Here is a 25,862-nt window from a genome sequence, read left to right as displayed (position 1 = left end):
CCGGTTTTTTTTGCTATATATTTAAAAGAAATAGAAAACTTGAGCGTGTAGCACAAAGCTCGGGTGGCACACTGCTCCAGGATTCAGGAGAAAAACAGTTTTGTCCTGGCCCAAGAGGCTCTGAGGAAACCTCTACGCCTCTCCCTCATGGGGGGCTGCTGTGGAAGGGAGAAAGGGGACCATCCCCAGCCTCACCAGCACTGCTACGGCTACGCTAAATAACTCTGACAAGACTAATGAATTAATTCTTACAGAACAGTCGTTTAGTTGTCGGGAGGAACAGTTCACCTCCGACTTCGCTGAGCTCCCGCAGCAGCTCTGCCGCCTGAAGAGGCCTCCACACGGCCCAGGCACCGGCTGCTCCGTGGGCTGCCGAGGCCGCGCAGGGGAAGCCCGGCAGCGCCTACCGCCGCGGGAGCGGGAGCGGCGGCACGAAGCAGGCGGCGGCTCAGGTGGAAGCCAGGCGGCCGTCCCGCCCGCCCGCTCGCTCGCCCGCCCGCCCCGCTGAGGCCAGGCGCACCCCGCCCGCCGAGCCAGTCCTGCCGCGTCAGGCAGCCGCGGCCCCGCAGGCCCCGCCCCGGCGGCCCTGCCCGGCTGGTTCCACAAGTTTTTGACAGTTTCTTAGCGGCGGAGGGAGAAGCCGAGCCAGCTGCGGTGGCGCGGGGCTAGGGCCGAGGCGCTCTCCAGGGGACGAAGCTCTGCCCACCAGCCGCCTCCCCGCCGGCACCATGTCTCGGGACCCTGAGGAGGTGAACAAGCTGACGGAGAGCACTTACAAAGTGAGTACGGGCCGGCGAGGGGGCTGCCCGCCGCCGCCGCGCCTGAGGAGAGGTGGCGGCCACCTTTGCCCCCGCTGGCCGGCACCGCCGGCGGCTGAGGCGGGGGCCGCTGCCCGTCTCTCCACAGATGAGGCCGGCGGGAGGCTCGGGACAGCCACGGCTCCTCACGCAGAAAGGGAGCAAACTTTTTTTTTTTCCCTTTTCCCGCCCTCTTTCCCTCCCTTGTGAGTAATCTCGCCCGTCCCAGTGTGTCACAGAGTGGGAGCTGGGTGGCTTGTGCGTAACCCGGAGGGGGTCGGGGGGAGGCCTGGCGCCCCCCCGGCGGCGTGGCCCGGGCGGCGGGGCTGTGCCTCACCCCGGCGGGGCACGGCCGCGGGCACGGTGGGCCGGGCCGCTGTGCAGCCGGGAGCGGCGGCTGCGGGACAAGGCAGGCGTTAAGGCTGGCTTCTCCCTCTGCAGCAGGATCAGCTCTCCAGCGAGCCATTAATTCCCTCGGCGTGTTTTGATAGTGATGAGGTGGGGATCCTGGTGCTTGTGGTCCTGTGCTTGAACCGTTTCTTCATGCAGGCCAGAGCCTAAACGCGGCTTAACGCTGAATTCAGTTGCTTGCACGCGAACCCAGCTGCTAATTGAATTTATGATGGTACACCCTAGCACTGCCTCAGACCACCGACTGGTGAGGGTAGTCCCATTTATGTCGGTAGACTTTTAAACTTTCCAAAATGCCTCGTTATTTGTAGAATGAAAAATATTTTGCATATTTAATTGGGCAGAATACCCTTAAGAATCATACTTTTGGTGTTTCAGTGGCACTGTTGGATCCGTAATCTTCTGTACGGTGTATTGTACTAGAGAAAGCAGTTAAACCTGCAAGTGCGTTTAATCATGCAAATGAACTTCCAGCTGCGATGCATTTGCAGCTTTGAGCCCAAAGAAAAGCTTTCTGGAAGATTTTTTTTTTTACTGTTCACTAAATCTTACGGGTTTATTAACAACATCTTCAGAAATATGAAAACACTCGATTGTCATTTAAAGGTCTCAAAATATTTACTAGAGTGCTTTGCTGTTAGTTTTGTTGTTCTCCAACACACTTAAGTCAACTTTACTCCTTCAGGTAGTCATATTGGTATCACATTGCATTTGCTGTTTACTTTCTTTGGACTTGGACACAAATTCATGCAAAACCACTGAAAAATAATATTACTTGACTATAAATTTTGTCTTCTAGAATCAGTGCAGGTCATCTTAAATGGTCTGGTGCTTTTTGATATCAGTTACATTCGTGGCAAGGCCATGAGCAAACAAATTCTTTTTTTCTCAGAAAAGCTGCCTGTAAATACAGGCTCACAGAGGAGAAACCTGGGAAGCTGACTGGCCAGGGCTGTGTTGACAAAGTAATGTCCTTCCCTGTCTATTGACTTCCAGAATATAGCTAAAACAGTTTTACAGAGGAGAGGAAAGAAAATCTCTTGTGTGTTTTAATGGATATAATATAAAATAGGCTTTAAAGGAATGACAGATCTCTAAATAAACAAAACCTTCCCTGTTATTCAGTACTTATTTCCTGGGAAAGTTTACCCTTTTGTTTTCTTTTTAAAACTAATTCAAAGGGATAGTTAAGACTGAAACAACCAGCAAAAACACAGGAATGCAAAGTTAATATTGATAGTGTGGTGAAATGTCTTCTGTGTGGGTATTTTGAGAGGTCTTTGCATCACATAGCTAGTACTCATGGGCCTGGAAACCCTCCTGCCCTGCCCTCATTAAAAATTGAAACCTTATCCAGATAAGGTATAAAGGCTGCTTCAGATAGAGAGTGAATTCTGGGTCTACTTTAAAGCAGTTATTTCTATATCAAAATTGAAGAAACTTGAAAATAGCTGCTCTTAAGGGCAGAGAGCGCTAGGCTGTGTAGTCAGCATTTGCTGTGACTGTAATCACAGCTCCCTCATCTAAAACAAACGAACACCTCTTTGTGCCATGCTTTGGACTGCTCGGTGAGCATGGTCTCCTTTTGTTTGATAATGCTCATGTAACTTATACTTTTGCTGTGTGCTATCCTAGCAATACAGTGCTTAAAGCACCATGCTGGTATTGATAAAATCAGGAGCAGTGTTTTCGTTTCACCTACCTGTAAGACTTGGTCTGGGGAAACAAATTTGATGTAGTGTAGCGATGGCATCTGTGTGCTGCAGGACCAAACACAGGCTTTCAATTTCTGGAGAAAAAAAAAAAAAAGTCTACTTTTGGGTGACCTGGAAAAATAATAGAAAATTAAGTTGAATGCCTTGCTAGTCTGTTCTGGTTTTGGGATTTTTTTGTCCTTTCTTACAGTGCTAATCCATTGGATTTATTAAATACATAGTAACTTGTGTTCTGCAAAGCTTCAGAATATACTTTCAGAAGTCATCAGGTGGCTAAGTAATGCCCTTGTATTTTTATCTTGTTTGTCCTTTTTGTTGGCAACAACATCGGAAAGTGAATACCTCAACATTTTTTAGCTAACCTGACTAAATAAACAACATAATCCACAAATACGTGTATGTGTGCACACAAAAATCAAGGCTGACATTTACTCTTTATGTAATACCTGAAGAATCACTTTAATGCATGATAGGAATGGCACGTGCAAAATGAAGCCTAAGGGTGTGGGCACCTATGACTAAAGAGCCTCCCTTTTACTGAGGAGCTGCTGAGAGGTTCACTGGTATGACATTGCCCTGCCCTTGTAACTCACTGCAGTGATGGGGCGTGCTGTGAGGGGACGTCGTATGACCCCCTCTGACACAGACTATGTCATACAGTAGCCCTGCGAAAGTTGTTATGTGTTGGTGTGTCACCGCAGCTCATACAGTTTCATTTTATCTGCTTCATGTGGGGGAAAACTCTTTGGCATCCGGCTATGATACACACTGTGCAGGGGAAAGGGGAAAAAACAGGAAAGTACTGAGTTGCAGACCTGCCATTCTGTCTGTATGGGCTAAGGGCTGGGCAGGCAGCTCGCCTATTGCTCCTGTAGTTTGAGGTTTGAGCTCTTGATGATAACTGAAATTTATTGCTGTTGGTAATCTTGGATTTTAAAGATATGTATTTCTCTGTATTCAAGTAAATCTTACTCAGAAATTTTGATTATCAACCTAAATTTAATTTGAAATAATATTTGTTCAATGGAGTGCTGTGTTCTGAGAGGCATGTGTTCTTTATAGGGGCATGCAGAATTATTTTGGTAGGCTATATTGTTTTATCATGGGAACTTATCTGATAAATTCAGTTAAAGCCCTGAATTCCATGTTTCCATATTTTAAAAAGACTTGCAATTAGATTAAACTACAGGACTGACTTACCAAAATTAAAATTCACTGATGATCCGAGCGCATGCTGCAGTAAGGCTGTTGTTTTGCATCACTGAAATACAAATCTAACTTGAGGGAAGAGGAGCCTTTGAGAGTTTGTGTGTGTATAAAGTCCAGGTCTGTCTTAGTGGAAATGATCTCTTTTGATCTTACTTAGAGTTATACCTACTTAGAGTCTATCCTGGGTCATATTTTCAGGTTCATAACCTGAAAAAGTTTGTATTTGAAACACACTGATGGATGATGTATTAATGTTTCCCTTAAACAGGACATGTTCCATCAGGCTGACTAATAATTAGTCGTAAGAATTAGTCTTTTTGAATAAACACTGGCATTTGGATTTATTTTTTCCATTCTATTGAACCTGTTTTAAACCACTGTTAAGCTAACTTACAACTGAGATAGCTTAACATGAGATGTGTTAAGGGCTTAATCGTGCCCTTCTGAAAAACTGTGTTGTGGATTTCAAAAGCTAAAGGAGGAGTTGAAATGCAATAAAGTATAAAATGCTTTATGTATGGTAAAGTACAGCATGATTTATTTTCTGTATGGCTTTTTGAATCTTCTCAAGTGGGTTCTTGGACATAATGTAGTGACACTCAAGACTTTTTCCAAAAGCTTAATTTTACTGTTCTCCAAATTGAAGAACAATTTAAATTATTAGTAGCTATACAAAGGTTAGCTGTGAATAGCTATAGTGATGGTAATGTGAGTAATGTTAGACATCAATATCTATTTTTCTGTGCCAACATTCCAGATTTCTACCCAAATACATTGTTATCCACCCTAGCAAAAGTGCCTGCAGGATGTAAACTTGAAACTACAGGGAGTCTATGCATTGTTTAGTTGTATTCATACCTGCTGAGCTATTGTTCTGCAAGGTGTGTCTTTCAATAAAAAGCAAAGCTGAACATTTACAGGAAGGCACTTCTACAATGGTTGTCATTTGTTTTGAAGATTAACATTGTTTATAAGACTACCAGGAACTGCGGAAGATGTGATGCCTGTACACAAGAAGTGGAAATGCAAGGCTTGTTCCTCTTCAGTCATCTCTGTGCTGCCAGGCTGGTTAATTCACATTGATTTCATGTGATGAAAGGCACATTGCAACTCTTACACCGGATTGTATCAGGATTTAATAACTCAAGTGACCAGAATAGGTTTCTCTTATGCTTTTTCTTGGAAGGTCACTTTTGCCATCTCTAAAACTCTCCGCATAAGATGATGTTTCCAGTTGCCTGTGTTGAAAGTGTTTCCCTTTATTTCCATTCATCCTAAATAATAGAAAGCTGTAGGGTCTGATCACGTGCCTCCTCTTCTAGTTAATTATTCTGTTCATGAGAGGTAGTGTGTCACTAGAATATAGGACACTAGATTGACAATTAGGAGGCCAAGTTTGTGTCACTCACTGTACAGGCAAATGATGTGTTATAAACCACTTTGTCTCTCCCAGGTTTTTTCTTACTTTGTGATGTCTGTTTGGATTAAGATAGAAGTTTTATTCTTATGTCTTTGTACAGCATGGCAGAAACCAAGACTGTGAAATTTTCTGAGACTTCTGACAATTTTAAATCAGTGGTTCTCTTGACCAGAAATTCTTCTTTGTTCCTCTGTCTATCCTTCTTTAGAAGTTTTGAGATCTGGCTTTCATGTATGACTTGCAATTTTGCGCTGGTGTTCAGTCCCACTAATTTTCATGACCTTTTCCTTAAACTGCAAGTAAGAGAAGCTATAAAACTGTAAGACATCATAAGAAAAAACAGCTGTACAGATTGATTACAGAGTGGCTCTTTTTCCCCTATACATTCTGAAACTGAAAAAAAACCACCTCGACAGTCACTTTAACTGATGTGAAATGTCTTGGCAATATTAAATTTATACCTGATCCTGAAGAGGGAGTTGCCAGTGACAGTTTCCCTTCTTGAAAAAGTGTTCCAGATACCTCTTCCTGGACAGTACTTCAAAGACAGCCAACAGTGGTTAACTGTAAAAAAAGAGCACTAGAAGCACAGCCAGGCTTTTGCTTCCTTTGAGAATCTAGTCTTCAGTAGAAAGAAAAAAAAAAAGACATATTATGCTTCTTTCTAATGTTGAAGAGAGGAAAATCTAAGAATATTTCATTAAATCATCTTGGAGTGCCAGCAGGGGGGTGAAAGGGGGGAAGCTAAGTCTGTCTATCAAACACGAACCCTTAGCAGGAAAGTAGATGAGCCTTGCACAGTACTGCAAGGGTCAGCTAACCATACACTGTGTTAAACCAAGCAAATTCCAAAGGGGAATTTCCATTGCGAAGGTTTTTGCTGATTCTCGGGCGTTCACGTCTAGAGACTGGTGCAGACGCTTCTGCTAACAATCAACCACTGTGGCAGTGCAAACACTGACAAACTTCCAGAGGCTGCTTGGTCTGATGGAGAAAAGATCCATTAGTTGTATGCCTTCCAGCTACTGAAGGCACTGAGCTATAAATTGTTTCTTCATCTTTCCCAGCAGTTTTACATATATGTTGAGCAGATGTGATGTACTGGAGCTCTTCCTCGGAATTCTCTGTGTTTCAGTGGACCTGTTGTGTTTCCACAGTGTGGTCTTTATCTGCTATACATAAACACCCAATATATATCAAGTGGGCTAGTGAAAGTAAAGGGCAGTGGGGTCTGACTTCAGAGAGGGGAGCTGTTGAGGGCATTTCTGTTGGGTTTTGTTTACTTTCTCCTACATGAAAACACAGCTGTAATCACTGTTCTCTGTTTGAAATATGAAATAGAAGATTTCAAGAAAGCTGGAATCTTAACCTCTTAAGACAGTCTGTCCAAAAATCAGTATTTCAAGTCCAATAATTATCATGTTACTGTTAGAATTTTGGGGTAGGTGGCAGTAAGGGTTTTAGTCTGTAAGTTCTTGTTGCGAGGAGCAGGGTAAGCAGGGGCAGGATCTGTCTTCCAAGAAAATTCTTTTCAGTATAGCATGGCAATTCAAGGCATTTGGATTCTTATGTGCCCGGGATACGCACGTTTTCTGTGTCACATACACCTTTCTTCTCCCCCATATCCTAGAGATAGAGGACTCTATCCTAACACAATCCTCTAAATTACCCATTATTTTTTTCCTTGTGATTCACTGGCTCCATATATACCAACAGACATCATCTTTTTAGTACACTGCTGGGAAGAAATGGCAAAAAAACTGGAGTAGGAGGAGACAGCTTACACCTTGGAGCAAAAGCCCTCAGCTACAGGGAGGGCAACAGAGGCACAGCAGCAACATTTACAGTAGGAAATTAAAGAGTTGGGGCAGGAGGAGGGATGTTCCCAGACACTAGAGCTTGAAAGTCCATACTGTTAAGTTGTTAGAATAGCCCTTGGCATTGTTGGCCCAACCTGAAACACGCTTTCCCAAATGATTTCTGGATGTGGTTTGTGAGTTAACACAAATCAAGGGCCTGGGGACAATAGGTAGTTTGCTTGCGGTGATCATGTTTGGGTGCGTAAGAGTTTAATGGTGTAGACCAGAAAACAATCCCAGATGCATTTAATTTGTACAAATAAAGGCAGTGGGGTTAGGTGTTGTACTGTGTCTGCTTCTGATGTCCTATACACTGCACTAGTATCAGAACCTGATAGTTTTATATCTTTTTTTAATATCTATAATTTTTTACTGAACATGACTGTTAAAGTATTATTGGTGAAATCTGGAGTTAATTCTTTTCTTCACTTTTTAAATTAACTGGAATTTGGGTACAGTGCTGGATTTGAAAAATAATAATACAGTTCTGTCTGAATGACCTTGCCTGACAATGAGACAAATGTGATGGTATCCTGTTTTTTCTGGGTCCACATATGTACTAAATATAAATATTTTCACTCTGTTAGTAGGATAACAGACAGAAGCTTGATACTATTTCACTTGTCTTGTGCCCTGTATTTCTTATAAACAGAATGAGTCTGTTTTGAATTTTTTGAACTTGAAAATTCTGCTGTGTGAACAGTATCTAGAAAAATGTGAGTTGTGTCACAAAAATATTGTCTTAAAAATAGTAAGCATAACAGAATGGTGTCTTCAGGTATTTCATGATCTTCCTTTCATGATAAAATTTTAGAGTAATGTCACAGCTGTAGTTTTGTTAGGCAAATTCTGGGAAAAGAAGGTCTAGAATCTACAAAAACTTTTAAAGTTCTCCTCTGTGGAAATACAGAGCTTATATTATTTATTTATATACATATATTCTCATTACCAAATTGTTCCTGAGCTGGTGTTGTATGAAATCGTATCTTGTATGAAAGAGAAAAAAGAAAGGATAGAACATTGTGGTTAATTGACTATTAAATGACCAGGCACATAACTACCTCTGAACAAGTATTCTAGAATTTACTGTTATCTACATACAAACAAAGGGGGTTTTGTTAAACACGCTGTGTCTTTAATTCAGATAGCGATTCTACCTGAAGAAACTAAGAAGTCACCAAATAAGTGAAGCTCAGAGAGGTCTCTTTCAGACTTAGCATTGTTCAAAAGTTAATTGAAACACCCAGTATTTTGGAATACAGCTATTTATGCTACATGTGTTCAAGGCATCTTAAAGGGCCTGATTCTGAAGAGTGAATAACTACTGTGTTTATATCAGCATGTCAGCCTTTTTCTTTTTTCAGTGCTTGTAACAGGATAAAAGTAATTTGGGAATGTTGATTTGGGAAGGAGAGGAAAGAGTTACTGTCTTTGACCCAGAAAGAGGGAAACTGAAGCTTTCTTGTTAGGCACAACTCAAACTTTGTGAGTGATTTTCCTTTTCAGAGTGGGCAAAAGCTTCTTTTCCTGTCTTCTTCACCCCCAAAATTTGGGCAAATTCAAATTTGCATTCATGCTTCATGGCTTAGCTTATTTTCTACTTTCTGCAATAGCTTGAAACTTCTGTTTAATGGTGTAGCTGTTTTCTTGCACTATGAAACTGCCACTCATAATTTCTGCCACTTCATCAGTTTATAAAATTTGCTGGGTATGAGAGTAGTCATGCTTGGAGCTGCTGGATTTCAGATTCTGGTTTTTTCGGCCAATAATTGTATTTAACGCCCAAAGCAGCTGCAGTGGTGTTTGTTTTTTTTCTCCTTCTGCTTAAAGTCAGTCATCATTTTCTTTCTGAAAGAACTACAGCTTCTCACAAGAAAATGCAGCATTTTCAAACAAACAAACAAAAAGCCCAAGTAATTTCCCTAAATGCTATCTGTAACTTAGAAAAGTAAAGTTGAATAAAGTGCTTAATTTTCCCCTAATCAGATATCTGGTGGATTTATTTTCTTTTATTTTTTCCTTTTCCCAGCATTAGTTTTTTTGGTGTGAGGCAGGGGGTTAAGAACTGGAAATCTTGAACCATTGTCAGAAAGTTCTTTTTATTGTCTGACTTCAGAAAAAAATCAGTGGATAAAGGTTTTTCCCTCATTGTTATTTCACTATCACCTACCATAAAAGAAGGATCTGTGCAAAATTTGATGACATATGTAACATCCTTTTTTATTACTAACAGCCAGATTCCTTTTTATGCCTATTGAAATAGTTTATCTTTTTTAATTTGATTTATAAATGCTCAGTTTCTTCTCCTTTCCATCCTTTGCTCTCTTCTTCCTCCCAACGCTTCTGTTTTTCATCCATCCACAGACTTGCCAGATGTATGCTGTACCTATGAAACATAAAACTAGACCTGAGTGACACTGAGATAAATAATTTCATCCCCTGTTGAATTGCCTTGGTTATAACACAGATTTTGTTCTCTGTTGACTAGAATGTTATGGAGCAGTTCAATCCAGGACTGAGGAATTTAATAAATCTGGGGAAGAATTATGAAAAAGCTGTTAACGGTAAGTCTTCCAGGTGCTAATTTTAGAAATAATGTTTCATTTTCATTTAAATATATATATATGGGATGTGAGGGTTGCGTATAAGCTTCATTTCCGTGTTGAACTTTGGATGTTTAATTAGGAAACAAAAACTAGCACAAGCGCAAACACCAAACTTGCGTACCTTCTCCCTCCCCTCTTTTTTCTTAGTGTTCTGCAGAAGTTGCATCCCAAATGCTCAGGCACAGAGCTGCTGCAAAATAAACTGGACATAAACTGTAAATAACCCACATTAGAATAATCATAAAAATGGAAAAAAAACCCCAAATTTTTTTGTAAAGTAGATTTTGTCCCTTTTTTCTGGAAATATCTTCTAAAAGTATTTCATATTCTTAGATGTGTTCCTGCTCACTTATACACATTGCTACCTAAGTAACCCTGTAACAGAACAACTTGAATGAGTAAGAGCTGCAGGAGTGGATTAATCTTACTTTTTTCTTGTCTGTTCTAAACCTGATGGTACCTTTTTAATGGCATCAAAATGAGAATGAATAAATTTGAATCTAAGGACCCAGTCTCTCAAACTTTTTGTAATGTGGTTGTGTACTTCTATTATTGACTTCAGAGAAACTATCTAAGAATGGGTTTCCAAGACTGGGCTCTAGGTTCCCAAAGCTTATATTGTAAGACCTGTTTGAGCTTGCTCCATTTCACCACTGCAGACCTGTTGAGCTGCCTGATACCATATTAAAGCAGTGTAAAATCTCTCTTAATTTTGCTTCATTCAAGTCCGTTGCATATCTTTCCCTTACATGTAATCTAGTACTCTGAGAAATGTGACACTGCAGTAGTGCATAGCCAAATAGACACTGAAATCTCTCTTCATGCAAATTTTAGACAAGGCTTGGGAAAAAGATAAAACCAAAGCCTGCTGGAGACAAAAATAGGGAAATGTTGACTTAATTGCAGTAATGCCTAACCTGATGGATTAACAATGTGTTACCTAATATGTAACCTTAGGGATTATAGGTAGTTTTATTACCAGAAGTAATAACAAGTGCTTTCATGTTTGGCTGAGATATTATTTTTTTTTACCAGTTTCTGAGGGTTCTGCTTTCCACATACTTTACTGTTGGTACATTACATTGTGTCTCTTCTTTAATTCAATTTGTCATTAGTAATTCACAATGTAACTGTGCACAGCAACACTGGAGAGGCTGGCAGGTATTGTGTACCAGCAAGTTTGCCTTTTAAGACTGGCTGATAAAGCATATCTAGCATAAATGCTTAATTTCAAAAATAATAAATGTTTACAATTGTTTTGCAACAACTGTTGAGAAACTACATTAAAGTCATCTTTGGACTCTCACAAATTGTTAAGCTGTTCTCCATAAATTCTGAGTGGTATAAATATACCTGTAACAAGGAGCTGTTGCTAAACAAATATTTTGCAGCTTTCCAAACAAGTCAGAATAGGCTGACAAAGAACATAAAACTTACAAGAACTTCTGATAGATTTATATCTGTATGCATTTTTGAGGATGCAGAAGTAGTTTACTAGCCATGGTACTACTGAAGAGACTATGCAAGTGGAGTTCTTGCTTTAGCTTGATTAGCACAGGTTTGTAGTGTCTGTATTAGGATAAAAGATTGACCTGGGGCTCTCTCGAAAAAACAGTAGATAGTAAGAGTTGGAATTGCATAAAATCTTCACATACAGGTGGCATGCTGCTCTATCAGTAGCACCAGTATAATTCGTCTGTTCATAAAGTTTGACTATAGAGCACCTATGAGACACAGCTTAGATAGAAATTACTCTTGTCTAATGCACAGAGCCTCAAAAAGAATCTGTTTCATTTGGAAGAGTTTCACACTTCTCAGTGAATATACTGTTAGGCAATGAAAGATGTCACCTTTGCTAGTAAAAACTATAAAATACAGAGCTAAAATACTATCATGGCAATTATCAATTATATTCCTCAGAAAAAAAGTATTCTAAAGTCAACAGTGAGAGTCTGCTTGGCTTCCACTTCAGGTTAAGAATGTACCACTACAAAAATATTACAAAGATTTCACTTTCACTGCCTTCTACAACAAAGGCTTGCCAAATTGTCCTTGTTACTTCTTTTCTTTGTGGTGTGCAGATCAATTCCAGATACTGTGAACATGCAAGGCAACCACTGTAGATCTACTATATGCATAACGTGTTTCTCACTACTGGCCTCCCTGCAGTTTGAATCTTGATGATTCTGTGTTCATTCTAGCAAAACTGGCTTTGCTGTTTAAATCAGCTATAACCAGGAAATGATTAACTGAGAATAACTGAAACCTCAGTGATATATATAAAGAGGTTATTGGTTCCTGTAAAACTGGAATTGCACTATGAACAATAAAAGGGGGGGAACTGTCCTGGGGGGTGGGGAAGATGAGCATCCAAGTGTTAACTAGGGTCTGTCTTTTTGGTTGGGAATGTTAAACATTCAAGTTTCTTCTTATACTGTATATGCATCTGTTGCCTGAGGTTTTCATTGCTTAAATAATTTGCAATACAGATTTCTCTGCCATCCCGAGTTCAGTGACAAAGACAGAAGTAGGTGCTTTCCTGGAGTGTCAAAATAACCATGCGCAAACTGTATATTGCGATGCTAATTTTCCACGTCTGTCCAAGAAACCAGAGATCTTCCAACATTTAAGCTCATCAATTGATAATAATATCGGGACCATTGATGGTACATTGAAAATTGAGAAAAGAATACCAATAGGTTATCGCCATAACCTGAACATCATCTTTCAGAGACTTAGTTTTTGAAGTTCTAGCATTTAAGGCCTAAAATGTTTTTTAAATGGAAAAATCGGTGTTCATATGTAGGATTCTCAGATTTCAATGTATTGTTTTGACAAGAAATCATAATTTTCATTGCAGTATATGATGACTGCATAATGGTAATTTCCAGGAGCGGCTGTATCAGATGTATTGAACTTTTCACACTTTTAAATATATCACACCTGGCAAATTGTATTTAATCATAGCTGAAACAGTAACTTGCTTCATAAAAAGCCAACTTATACAGTAAAAGATTATTTGCTTTTGAAGGGCTCCATGTCTCCTGGTTGCAACTGTAGGTCCATTGTCTCGTGGCCAGTAGCCATTTCTCACATCAGTGGGCTGGCTGGCCAGCACGGGGCAGAGACCTTGCCATTTCTAGTAAGTTATCCAACAGCTTTATCTGTACCAAGGAATATTTTTATGTCATGACCAAGGGCTTATGGCTAAACCTACCCACTTGATGCTGATTGCTGCTGGATATGCATGAAAGTTCGAGCTGAATAACAGGCTGAAGGTTCATTAATATATTCTGATGTTCTTTGTTGCCTAGTTTCACAAATTAGCAGGTAACATAGGGACTTGCGTAACTTTCTCGATAGTGGGATTTCCTTATTGCCACATACCCCTCTCTTAATATGTGTTCTGGATTGTGAGGTTTCATAGGATCATAGATTAATGAAAATGGGAAATACCTTGTATTTTTTTAACACTTTTGTGGTTTTTTTCCTCCCACCCCCAAGCTATGGTAGTAGCTGGAAGAGCATATTATGATAGCCTTGCAAAGATTGGGGATATATCAGCTGATTCTCCAGTTTCTAAAGAATTAGGTAAGTGAAATTTCATTTTTTTAAATTACTTCAAAATATAAACTATATGTTTGTTTTCCTGCTGGCAGTTCACAGAACTAATGTGAAGTAGAGAAGGATCAGGAGAAGTGTGCTTTGTTTTAAATAACACATAGGTGGAAGGAATTAGATTCCTTCAAGGTATATTATTTCTCAAGACACTTACGTTTTGACAAAATCACATTTTTTATTTTTGTGAATATAGTTCTGCCTATGCATTCAAAAGCATGTATTTTTTTAAATTCACATGATTCTAAAATAAATAAGCATGGGAAAAAATGGCTTCATTAGTACAGAGATGAATACTGAAGTATTTCTGCAACAGAATATTGGTATGAGAAGTCCTAGTATATGACAGCAGTTCTAAACTAAAACAATTTTCTGGATGAGTTCCACTGTAAAGAGTCTAGTTCTACTTCACTGTTTTTGATGATGAATATAACTAAAAGTTCTCAGATGCATTATTTATTTCCTAGTTAAGCCTTTGAAAAGAGAAACTGTAGAGTCAAAGAGGTAGTATATTTAAATTAATGTAAAGTTAATCCAAATTCTGTACTTTCCTGAAAATAATTTCTGAATTTTTGAAAGAGCAGCAGCAGCTTCATTCTGTACTCCTTTGGCTAGCATTGAAGTGATACTGCTCAGTCTACAGAAGTGAAGTTGTCATCAAAGTATTTGTAATATTTCTGACAAAAGAGTCTATAATGTCACTACAAAAAACAAAGAAGCGGGAACTGTAAAGAGGAAACATTTGTTTGAAGCCTTCATTTGTTTTTTGACAAAAATAACTTGATAAAGTGTCTTATCTCTGAATTTTTGAGTATGGGCAACGTAGGAATCTTTCCATGACGTAACATGCATCTGCTCCTGTAACTCACAATAGTATGTTAATTCATCTGATTAAAAAGGATGTTTTCAGTAAAAGTTGGGGATTTTTAATGATCGTGCTGAAGCAGAATTGAGGACAAAGACTCTTCCTGAATGGTGGCCACTGGTTTCTAGGTGCCTTCCATACATTTTTATGATTTGTTCTGAAACCACTTCTCTGTGAGTGTTAACATTCTGTGTTGCAAGTTGGGAGCGGCAGAACAGCAAACAGTACAAAGCAAACAGCCCTAATGCAGTCCTGCTCTGTATTTGCCTTGCAGGTTGATTACAGAAAGCAGAGTTGCTGGTTTCAAACTACAGAACAGAAGTATAAGAAAGTTAAAAAAAATAACCATGTGTGGTCTTGTATTATGCATTTGTTGATACTTTTATAACTTTTGCAATCAAGCAGTTGGTGAAATTCATGGAAGTAATCTACTGAACTTTGTTATGAGTATGGGATATTGTCTGCTTGTTTGAAAACATTATCCCTGGGTAGCCTTGAGCTGAATTCTGAAAATAACTGGTTTTCCCTATTATTGGAGACAATACAGAATTGTGATTGAAAATATATTTTTTGTTTAACTATGGATTCTTCCCTGTAATTATAAGCTTTTTTCTAGATACGCTGTATTGAGTCACATGGCCACCTTCAGGGTCAACCCTCTAACACTGTTGATCTTCTACTTAAACTGTAACGGCAAAAAAAACTTTTCTTCTTAAGGAAACCAGCAACTGGCTTTTTTCCTGCTTATCCTCTGATAGAATACTTAATTTAGAGATAAGGAAAGTCAATGAACATTGGAAAAGGCAGCATAATGTGGTTAGGAGTCTGTGAGAGATCACTTTCATTTTCTTGAAAAAGTCTTTTAATTGTTCTAAAGCTGGGCTACAATACTGAACTATTTAGCAAAGAAATATGATATACCCCAGATGTCTCTAAAAATATCTTTGCTTAAAAAGAAAAAAAAAAACAATTTACTGCATCTTTTTGTATTTTAAAAACATTAAAGATGCATGCTAGCAGTATCAGATGTGTAACAACTAGATCAAACCTGCTGCGGTTTGCTCATTTGTGGACCCTATTAACCCCAGTGGAGTTACTGTGGGCACAGCCCACTAGAATTGTCTCTTCTATGAGTTCCTTCAGACTTGCCAAAAGACACATTACTGACCACTAACAGCTCTATTGTGCATAATACTTCTGTTATCTTTGCCAAAAAAGAGGTCAGTAGTCATCAGTTGAGTTTTGTGATAGATCTGTGAACTGGTTTTTTTGGCATCTAGTCTCTTGAGCATGAAGCTGGCACACTAGTTTGTTTTACAAGAGCGACAGTCTAAAGGTGTCTGGCAAAGAAGCAGAGGAGTGATTTCCATAACTTGATGTGTTTGTGTTATCTGGAATATTTCTGTAACTTTTTACTTTTCCCTTGTTTGAAATTACATTGTAAGGCCTCTTCCTGTATCCTGTGTTAACTGAAATCAATAGCAACATTCCCAGAGATGTCAGTAGGAGATAATTATAATTTTTGATACTTAATAGATTATCCTGGCTCTTCACAATCAATTAGATCAGCCAGCAATGACCAAGTTCTAAAGTGTTTTGGAATGTTTTAATATTTGAGAAACAAACAAGCTCCTCCCCTCCATGGTTTACCAGTTTAACCACAGTAAGGACGACTGGTGTATGGATAGCAAGACTTCATAGTGGTCAGAAATCCACAGTCCTGTTTTTTTACCTCATTGTATCATCTACAGCAGAAATGAAGGGAAAGCAGATCTGCCAATTAATTATTTGACTAGTCTTAAATGTACATGCCTCCTCAGTTAGCTCTGCATTTTACCCATCAGCCACTAGGTGCTTTTTGGCTGTTTAACAAGGTGTTAGAAAAGATTTTGCCCCCTTTCTCCAATAGTTAGTATATCAAGCTGTAACTCTTGCAGACACAGTTCATACTAAAATCAGTTTTCTGAATAATGAACAGAGGAATGAGGCAGGAACCAAGTTTTCAGGTCTTTCCTGTAGCTGCTTCACCTTTAGTAGTGGCAGATGAAAAATAATGCATTATGCTAAACTCAGTTGTGTTGCATTAAACTTCTTACACGTAATTATGAACGGACTGTTTGGCTCGGATAGCTAAAACAGAGTATTCCTTAGAATTTATGTGGCATCATTACTGGAATATTGCACTGAGTCATTTTACAGTTCAAACCCAAACTTGCTGGGTGACCTAGAGCATATTTACTGCCAAGTGTGATGTAAAGATCTGTATCAAAACCACAGTAAATCCTTCCTTCTCATAAGGAAACACAGAGCATGGTCTTCCTGTAATGGGACAGTAAAATGGATACCAACCCCACAGCAGGGTAGAAATGGAAAAGAAACCGGGAAGAAAAATTTTGAAGTAGAAGGTAAAATGCATAGTGGGCAGAGAATTAGTGGGGCAAAAAGAATCAAGTAAAAATGCCAGAGTGCTTTCTTCTGTCGAACTAGATTGGAGCAGAAGGAGGAAACACAAGTATGAAATGGAAATCTAGATATTCCAGCTGTTTCAAGCTCTTGTACTAAGTATTTGTATCTTCCAAGTGTGGTTGGAGCTCTCTGAATTGTTTCAATACAGAATAATTTAATATGAGTTAGTTGAGGAAGCAGAGTAATATCCATAAGGATTGTATTATGAGTGCAGTATAAGAGATAAGTCAGTTTAGGTCAATGTTCTTTCTAATTTTTTATTCCCCTAAATTTCTCAGCTTGTAGTTCCTCAGACTTGGCTATGAGCTTTTAGGAATGTAACCTGAATTTTGAGTTCAAGTTATTCTGCAATACAGAATTTGCTTATCTCTTTCCTAGGCACCTTCTGGAAATCCTACTAGGAAAAAAAAGATAGGAAATGAGAAACTGCACACTTTGAATAGTATTAATATTTTAAATTTCAGCATACCACATCAGCACAAGAAAATTTTGGGTTTGAGTAATGCACTAAAAATAATTTCATGTAGCTACTATACCACTGATGGTGTTAAAATAGTAACTTTCATGATGTGTTGGAAATGTCTTTTTTCTTGCCAAAAATACAGGTCTATGAGGCTTTGTCTTAGCAATTTATAGTGCTTATAATAACTCTCTTCTAGTAACACAGTCTTTGTGGCCTTCTCTTCCTCAAGGAATCAGGAAGTTTTTTGCTGCTCACCCATTTTTATATTCCTCCTCATATCTTCCTAACTATCCTGTTCAGCTCCTGCCAGTTATTTTAGCTACACTCATGTATTATATTGTGGGTGTAAAGTCCCAATTTGTTTGTTGTGTGGCAACTGTATCTATAGCAGTCACAATTACATTATGGGTCTATACCTAGAGCTTATGCCTCAAGAACTATTAAGTGTAAAATGTTCATTGTTTGTCAAAATATTAAAAGCCAAATTGTAAGAAAAATATTACATTGCATGCTCTTGACCAGTGAAACTAAAATGTAGAAATTCAGCACGTCAAAAAAAATCAGAGGAGATAAAATCTCTTCCCTAATCTAACCAAGAGTGATAGTTTATTTAAAGATTACTCTGTTATAGGCTTTTTTTTCATAGTCTCATTCTGTTCAAAATTATCTGGAAACAGGTATGCAAAAGCTTATGCTCATCTACAGTCTGAAATGCAAGAATTCAGAAACAAATTGAGTTCTTTTCAGGAGAAATTTTCTGTTTAAAAACCACTACAGGTAATCTAGAGAAGCAAGTATTGGACTGAAAGATTTCTGTGTTGTGGTACTCATGAGATAGGGAGAGCTGTGGAGAAGAAAACCCAAAAACTTCTAATGGTGCACACAGTAGGTGGAATTTCTGCCTGATGGAGGGTGAGCCCTGAACTTCATATTTCTCTTATGCACAAAAGAAAGGGCTGTTCTTCAGGTCTAAAAGACAGTATTTGAACATATTCATGTGGTGCAGGTTTGCTCATAAAGTGGTGGGATTTTTAAAGGTCTCTGACTTTGTATTTGACAAAGCATGGCAAAATCTCAATTATGAAGTGTTAGAGTAATACACAGTAATAAAGTAATTACAGTAATACTGTGATACGGATAACTGGGGCAGGGGTTCTTTAGATGCATGTTTCTTTTTTTTGAGACCCCTTACGTTTCTCCTCAGTTAGCCAAATGTCTATAGTTATTGGGGTAACTGCACGTTAGGTTGAGAGTCAAGGCTGATAAACCATTAGTCAGTTAAGAAAATAAGCTAATGGTTAGTGAATAGACCTGCAATTTATCCAATAGTTAGTATTTCTTATGAATCTATGCGAGTAAGCTAGTAAGTTAGAGCTCTTCAATAATGTCTTACAGGAGCATAGAGATCCTTTGGTAACTTTTCTAGCTTTTTTTAAAAGCAACCTAATGATTAATAATTTGATAATGTAAATTTAATACAAATGTAATTAGTGTGAAGTTCAATCTATAGAGAGTTCTGTCTGATTATTTTTGTTAATGATAACCACTTCATTTTACATTTCCAACTAAGAGAAACCCTGTGGACTTCTTTCTTCCTCTCTCACTCTCTTCCCCCCCTTCTCCCCCCCTCCCCCCCCATTTCTATTTGCAGAAATGAGATAATTTAGATATCAGAAACTGAGCTTTAAGTGGACAACTTGTATTGAAAAATTTTTGGAACTGAATTGGAAAATTCTATTTTTGCTAAAAAGAACATACCTCCTTGATGAAAAATTTCTAATTGGACTGTAATGTAAGGGAACACCACCTTTTTTAAACACTATCTTGCAAGTATTTGTCATTCAAACCAGTCTATTTCCTTCCTGATTAATAAGCAAAATTGCCACTTGAGCAGGTACTTTTCAAAGCTGTAGCGCTCTTGCTACTTCTGTGATATAGCACTTAAGTGGCACTCTCACTGTTGAGAAAGCCAAGCAGAAAATGAGAAAATTCCATAATTTAGGATGAATGTAGCTAGCTGCACACCAATTAAAAAAAAAGGGGGGGGGGGGGCAGTGTTGTTGGCTTACAATAACATTAAATTGACCCTTTCAGCTGGAATCATATTTCACTTGTCTTGGAAAGATGACACCGAGCACTCTTCTCTTCACCTGCTCATTTAAACTAAAGAAGAGATCTGTCATCTTGTCCCATCTTACTTACTGCATCAGTGTCTTCTCTTCTATAGTAGAAATGTTCTGCTTTTGGAATAGGTGATGTTGGATAGAAAGGGAAGTGTGCCAGCAACAACAGAACCCCTTTAGCACCTCATCTGGTGGAAACTTCTGGGAAATTAGTGTAAAGGCTGCAGTCAAGTAGTTAGAATCAGGCCAGCTTTTGCTATGGAGCATTAATAAAACACTCTTCTACTATATTTATAATGAAGTTGCATTGGAAGAAGCCACTTCATTCTTTTCTTGTAAAAAGTACACAGACAGCTACCTTGAAAATACAAAGCAGTCTGTGTTTATACAGGAGTGAGGTTTTTGTGTCTTCTAATTTTACAGTAACATTCTGGGCTTGTGCTATAAGGACCACCGATCTGCTAAAGAAAGATGGAAGGAGATGTGCCAGCCTGTCTAGATATGTTTCTACTGATGAAAATAGTGACTGGATTAGTGGAAACCTTCTGCTATTTATAGTTCTACTTTATAAGGTCAAAATGAGCCAAACAATCATAGTGACAATTTTTTCCCCCCTCTAGAATCAGTATTGTGGCTTTTGATGTTCAGTATTCTGCATGCAAACTTTTAACAAAAGTCTGCTGGAAGAAGGACTTCAGTCTTAGACTCTTAAATATGAACAGCTTAACTCCACATCTAATAATATGCTTGACCATCTATTGTAGAGCTATCGGAAGCTGTATATATTCACTGATTTATAAATCAATTTAACTATTCAGATATTCACACACAAGCATGTGCCCTGCCAATGGCCTGACAAAAGCTCCTGCAAGTTTATGTTAATGAGTGGTGGTGCCATTAATAAACCAAAAAGAAAGGCAAGAGAAACCTGTTACCATGTTGATATCCAGACCTATAATTAACAAATGAACAAAAATCACAAAACAATAAATAATTAGTGAAGAGGGTTGCCACAAAACATGTCTTGGACAATGAGTGATCATGTGGCATCATACAGTGAAGCTGAACAAAGTTGTTAGCTCAAGATCTTTTGGTGGGTTTAAATTCTGTAATCCTTCCCTGCTAAAATATAAATCTTACCAAGAAATGGGGTGAAGAAGAGGTGGGTTTGTTATTAAACATAAATCATGTAAATGCTTAAAAATTGATATTGCACCTTCTCCTTACAGGACTACCCAGAAAAAAGTTTGTTCTGTGTACAGTCATGTTGTAACTCCTGTTAGGAAGACTTGTAGATAAGGTGAAAATGTTCTGGTTCAAATGGCTGAAGGGAGGAGCAGAATATGAAAATACACAAGGCTTTTTGGGAATGATTGCAGTAGCAGCAGGGGAAGAAAAGAAGACTGATATTCGTAGGACTGCCAGTTATTTTTTCAGATTAAATTCTAGATAATTGGTCGCATTTTTCTGTCCAGTATAGATATTTTATTCTTGCCCTGCCCTGACCTTACAGCAACCTGTAAACTGATGCAGACTCTCCTGATTGTAGTCAGTGATAAGATACAGGTGTAACACTCTTCCAGTATATAGCCCTGAATTTCTCAGGGTGGTTAACTGTTCATAGGTAGCACTGGCAGTACTGTTCCTTGTGGTGCATCCTTACAGTGTTACGGTTAGTGTTAGAGCTGTGACAGCAGTGCAAGTGTCTTTGCAGCTGCTGCTGTAAGTCACCTACTTCTGTACCGTGATTCTGGAGTTTAGCACAGAACATCCATAATGATACATGTGACCACGCACCCTCGTGGGAAAAATTAGATATTCAAAACACAGCGAGTGTGCGCCTCCTTGATATCTTCACACTGTGCCTCAAAGGCCTGAGAAAATCATGAAAATACCCTGAAGGGCATCCTTAAAGATGTTCTAACTGTATTGGAACAGCTAAATTTCAGATGAGTCTCACACATAGCGAAGACATCTTCCATCTTGCAGTGGAAACCCTGGCAAGGGCACCCTGAACTTCACCAGTGTGTACGTGCAGTGTTTTTTAGATTGTTGTTAGTGTCTGCCTAGAAAAGAGTAACCTGAAGTGTGACAGCAGGCATTGACAGCGGGCACGTCTTCCCTGGCAGCTCTTTGAACTTGGCTGAGCATAGTATGATCAGAAGGTGTTAGGGCTAGTGCAGCAGGCTGCTTCCTCTCGGCTGATGCTTAGCAATCTTAGTGTTTCTTCACCACTACCCCCAGGCATGTCTGTTGGCAAAGAAATAAGCCTAAAAGCTGGTGAAAAGAAAATATGTTTAGTTGTCTTCATAGTAAGAGAAATAAATGGAAAGTAAATGACAACATTATGAAGAAAATGACATCGTGTATATAACTACCTTGTAAATCTTTTTAACTGAAAGTGCAACAATATTTTGTATGTACAGCCAGCTCTTCCTGATGAATTATTTCTAAACAAAACAAAAAAAATATCCACTATCAGTTGTAGATGTCCTTAACATTCCTAAGGGGGGGGGGGGGGGGGGGGAGGTGGCACAACCAGCAATTTGGGCAATTATTTTTTTTTTACCCTATTAATACTGTGAAACTTGGTGTCAGTTCCAAAGTGCTGTAATAAAAATTGCAGTGATTTCTTGCATTTTATCAAATGTAATACAATGTTTATAGTATCTTAAATATATATCCTTTCTAGTACTGGAACCTGTAAAGAACCTCAGGTTTTGCTGTTTAGCATGATTTGTGTGTTCCAGTCCTGCTGGAAAATAAAAATTAGCTCTGTTTTATGATCTTTCCTAACTAATCTGCCTAAAAACAGCAGAGCTTCGTACGGGCAAGTTCAGGCTTGTGGTTGTATTGCAACTTTTTTTTGCACCTGACTTGTGCAAGGATTACAACTCACTTGCCTGATACCACTGCGGCTCAAGCCTGAAAAGCTATTGTATGTAAGGCTTTCAAGGCCCTATGAAAGATCAGTCTCTGGCATACGTACCTTAATATATTGTGGGTTTATATGTTTGTGTAAAACAAAAAAAACGTCTGCAGCAGTCTTCATATATACTAGTAATGAAGTAACAGGTGGAAAAACAAGTTTGCCATTTTTCATGCATTATTTATGTGGCATATGCTTTTCCTTTCCTTTTTTTAACATTAAAATTTAGTTACTATGCTTACCAATCATCTGAAACAAGATTAATATTTCATGTTAATTAACATCTGTTCAGTGATATAGTACGTTTAAAAAATCCTAATCTGAATTCTTTTGACTAAGAGATCAAAACAACTTGGGAGAGAAAGGGGAATTAGACTACCAGACTGAGCTTTACTAAAACTGTAATAAAGTCACATTCCTCTTTAAAATATAATGTAAGCAAATATTTTTGTTCTGTTTAAAGTTGTGAAATAGGAGCATCACATCAAGAACAGACTCAGAGTAACTGGAAATTGTAATGGTCTTGATAATTTCTTAAATATTCACTCCAGTAAAGTCTTATGTGGGAATAGCTAATTTAGGAACAGTTCACTGCCCACTTTACAGCATGTAGTGCATGGTATGAATTTTGTAGCACTTTTTAAAATCACTTGTGTCAAGCTGAAAGAATTTGGCATTAATTTTAGTCTTAAGTAAATTATATTTAAAAAGCATGTTGATCCTTGGGCTTAACCTGAATATGGCTTTTTTTATAAACAGTCATAGACTTTCTGAGGTGTAAAGAGCTGAGTTATTTGTATCCTTTAATGCTTAAATATTCCAGAGTTTTAAAAAAAAATCATAATTTTAATTCAAGTAACTTTAAATCTGTCTTATGTATTGGGAAAGTTCCTCATTATGCAGTCTTAAACTATTTTCTTCCACATTATCATCGAGAAATTTTTAAGATAAGGAAAAGATTACTACGTAATTTTGATCCTGAACTACAAGAAAATACTATCATAAATAAGAGGTGCTAGGCTACTACAGTAGAAGCGAACTGTGATCTGTGTCTTCACTGTTGGTCTGAGTATGAAATGCGAAAAGGATTTTTGAATAGCAAGATTCTTTGATTATATTCCTCACGCAGAGAGCAATGTGTAATCAAGGTGTTAAGAGAGTATTGCTAAGTATGTGTTCTAGCAAATTTTATTCTAAATAATATACAGCTAAGCTTGAGAATTGGTGGTTAGGCTTTTTGGTTTTCCCTTTAGAGACAAATTCATTTTGGGTAAAACCCCAGCTTCATCTTATAACTGGTCCTGAATGCATTTTTCCAGCCAGTTCCTCAACCTAATAAGCCTGTGGCTAGAAGATGGAGGTCCTTGTGAAGACGGCAGCCACAGTTGGGCTGTCACCACACTTAATCCCATCGGCCATATGCTCCTGGCTGGATCCAAGAAGCTTGATAGGAGGATGACCAAGAGAAAACAGCAGTGGCAGCCTGCTACTAGCCACCTTTGTTATCTGTTTTTTCCCCTGATGCTATTTGGCTCTGATGCAGAGGGAACAAGCTGTCAGTGAAATGTATAGATAGGTATTTGTACATATATGCTATATATGTACATATCAAAATAAAGCAAATATTTTGGGAAGCACAGAACTTAGCATTTGCAGTAAAAGGTTCTTTGCTTCCAATAGAGGTATGTTGTACCTAGAAAGTAGTGTCAGCTGATTAAAACAGCTGTGGACTCCTCTTAAAGCATGGTGCCTATGATGTAGCTGGAAAGAAATATCTTGACTGGATAAAAACAGGCCGTATACTTTTTGGTGGTGTTCTCTCCCATCCCCCCCTTGATTTTGAATTTCAAGTAGATGCGGTTTTGACTATGGTCAAACATACATAAAACCTCTGTGAGTGGGCTAGGTTGTATTTTTTCACTAGGGAGCTATATGAGCCCTACGAGAAGGAGAAAGTAGAGCACTTGAGTTTGTCACCACCTAACACCATAGCTGCCCAGCTCATGCAATAAGCAAGTGCCTTGTACAATGCTATTTATTGCTTACTGGTTTTGTCTGGACATGCAGGCAAGATACTTAGAGTTGGGCATCTTCCAGGGTCATACAAACTTTGGAGGACTGTTTATCTCTTCTGTATCAATGAGACTGTAAAACATCTAAAAAGATTTTAAATATATTTAGAAGGAACGGAACTTGTGGAGAAAGTAGCGATAAAATTGAGCTATAGGGAAACTGAAACTTCTTAACTCTGAGCGTTATATCAGTTTCAGGTAATTATTTGAAATATTGTGAGCTAACTTTAGATGAGAAAAGGTGCTTTGAAAGCAACTTCATATAAAATGCTTACATAAGGGGAGCTGAAAGCATGAGACTATTTGTATGCTAAATGAATAATTGCTGCAATTTATTTTGTGCCGGAGCCTAATGCAAACAACTTTGGCACCACATGCTGTTAACAGGACTACATTTTTATATCTTTATATATCTTTTAACTGTATAGTACTTTAAATTTAATCTTTACAGGTCCAGTAATATCATTTTGTCCAGTTTCATTCCTCATGGTCCATAATCAATACCACTTTTGCATTTTACTGTACTGGACTAGTACATGAATACAGAGATTTCAGCCATTGTGGCACGGTGTGGTTTTTTTTTTTATTTCCTTTAACCTGTGTTTAATCTGGTTTATATTAATTAACCTATTTGCTTGTTATATCATAGAAACGTATCTGTTGTTCACAGCCTTAGTGAGAACTGTCTATATTTTAAAACTAAATGCGGACATCAAGCAAAAATAGAAGCAAAGAGGAACTCTACATTCTACATGGCATTCTTAGATCAATTTTTATTTATTTGCTGATCTAGCAAAACAACTATCTGTTTGGAGGTACTGCTTCAGAGCACTACATCTAGCATGTATAGTGGACTTAAAATACTTTATTGTACTCTGATATCTCCTCCCCTTTTTTCTATTGTAGGTTTTATTCATTTTATTTGTTATTCTTCCCCTTCACCTTCTGCAGTGACCTTCATAAAATGGCATTGAAAGGCCATGTGTCAATGCCATTTTATGAAATGAACTACAGAGGCTCACTCCTTGCCTCCTATTTCATGTTCATTCATGCAGTAAGGAAAGGCAGACTTGACCTAGTCCTATTGATTTATGTGCATATTAGTATTAACTCTACAGATTGTGGGCTTTTTTAAAGCATTCTGGACAAATTGTATTAGAAGCAAAGTACAGTTAGAGCTTAGGAAGTTTTACATTACTTTGCCCTTCTTTATGATTTTATTCTTTCACATTAAGTTCCATTAAGATATTTTTTTTTTGCCTTCTTTAAAGCGTCTGTTGCACAATTAAATCCTCCTCCAATAAGTCCT

General features: G+C 38.3%; 1 protein-coding gene across 1 annotated transcript in view; it reads left to right on the top strand.

Annotated features, from left to right (window-relative positions):
* Positions 1-567: 567 nt before the first annotated feature.
* Positions 568-25,862, top strand: part of BAIAP2L1 (BAR/IMD domain containing adaptor protein 2 like 1) — a 43,304-nt gene continuing 18,009 nt past the window's right edge. The window contains exons 1-3 of the mRNA XM_040592024.1: positions 568-779; positions 9,900-9,975; positions 13,522-13,608. Coding sequence (XP_040447958.1) covers positions 729-779; positions 9,900-9,975; positions 13,522-13,608 — 214 coding nt within the window. The 5' untranslated portion in view covers positions 568-728. The remainder of the gene's footprint in view (positions 780-9,899; positions 9,976-13,521; positions 13,609-25,862) is intronic.

Source organism: Falco naumanni, chromosome 4 (assembly GCF_017639655.2).
Source record: "Falco naumanni isolate bFalNau1 chromosome 4, bFalNau1.pat, whole genome shotgun sequence".
Taxonomy (NCBI): Eukaryota; Metazoa; Chordata; class Aves; order Falconiformes; family Falconidae; genus Falco; species Falco naumanni.
This window is presented reverse-complemented; position numbering and strand designations above follow the sequence as displayed.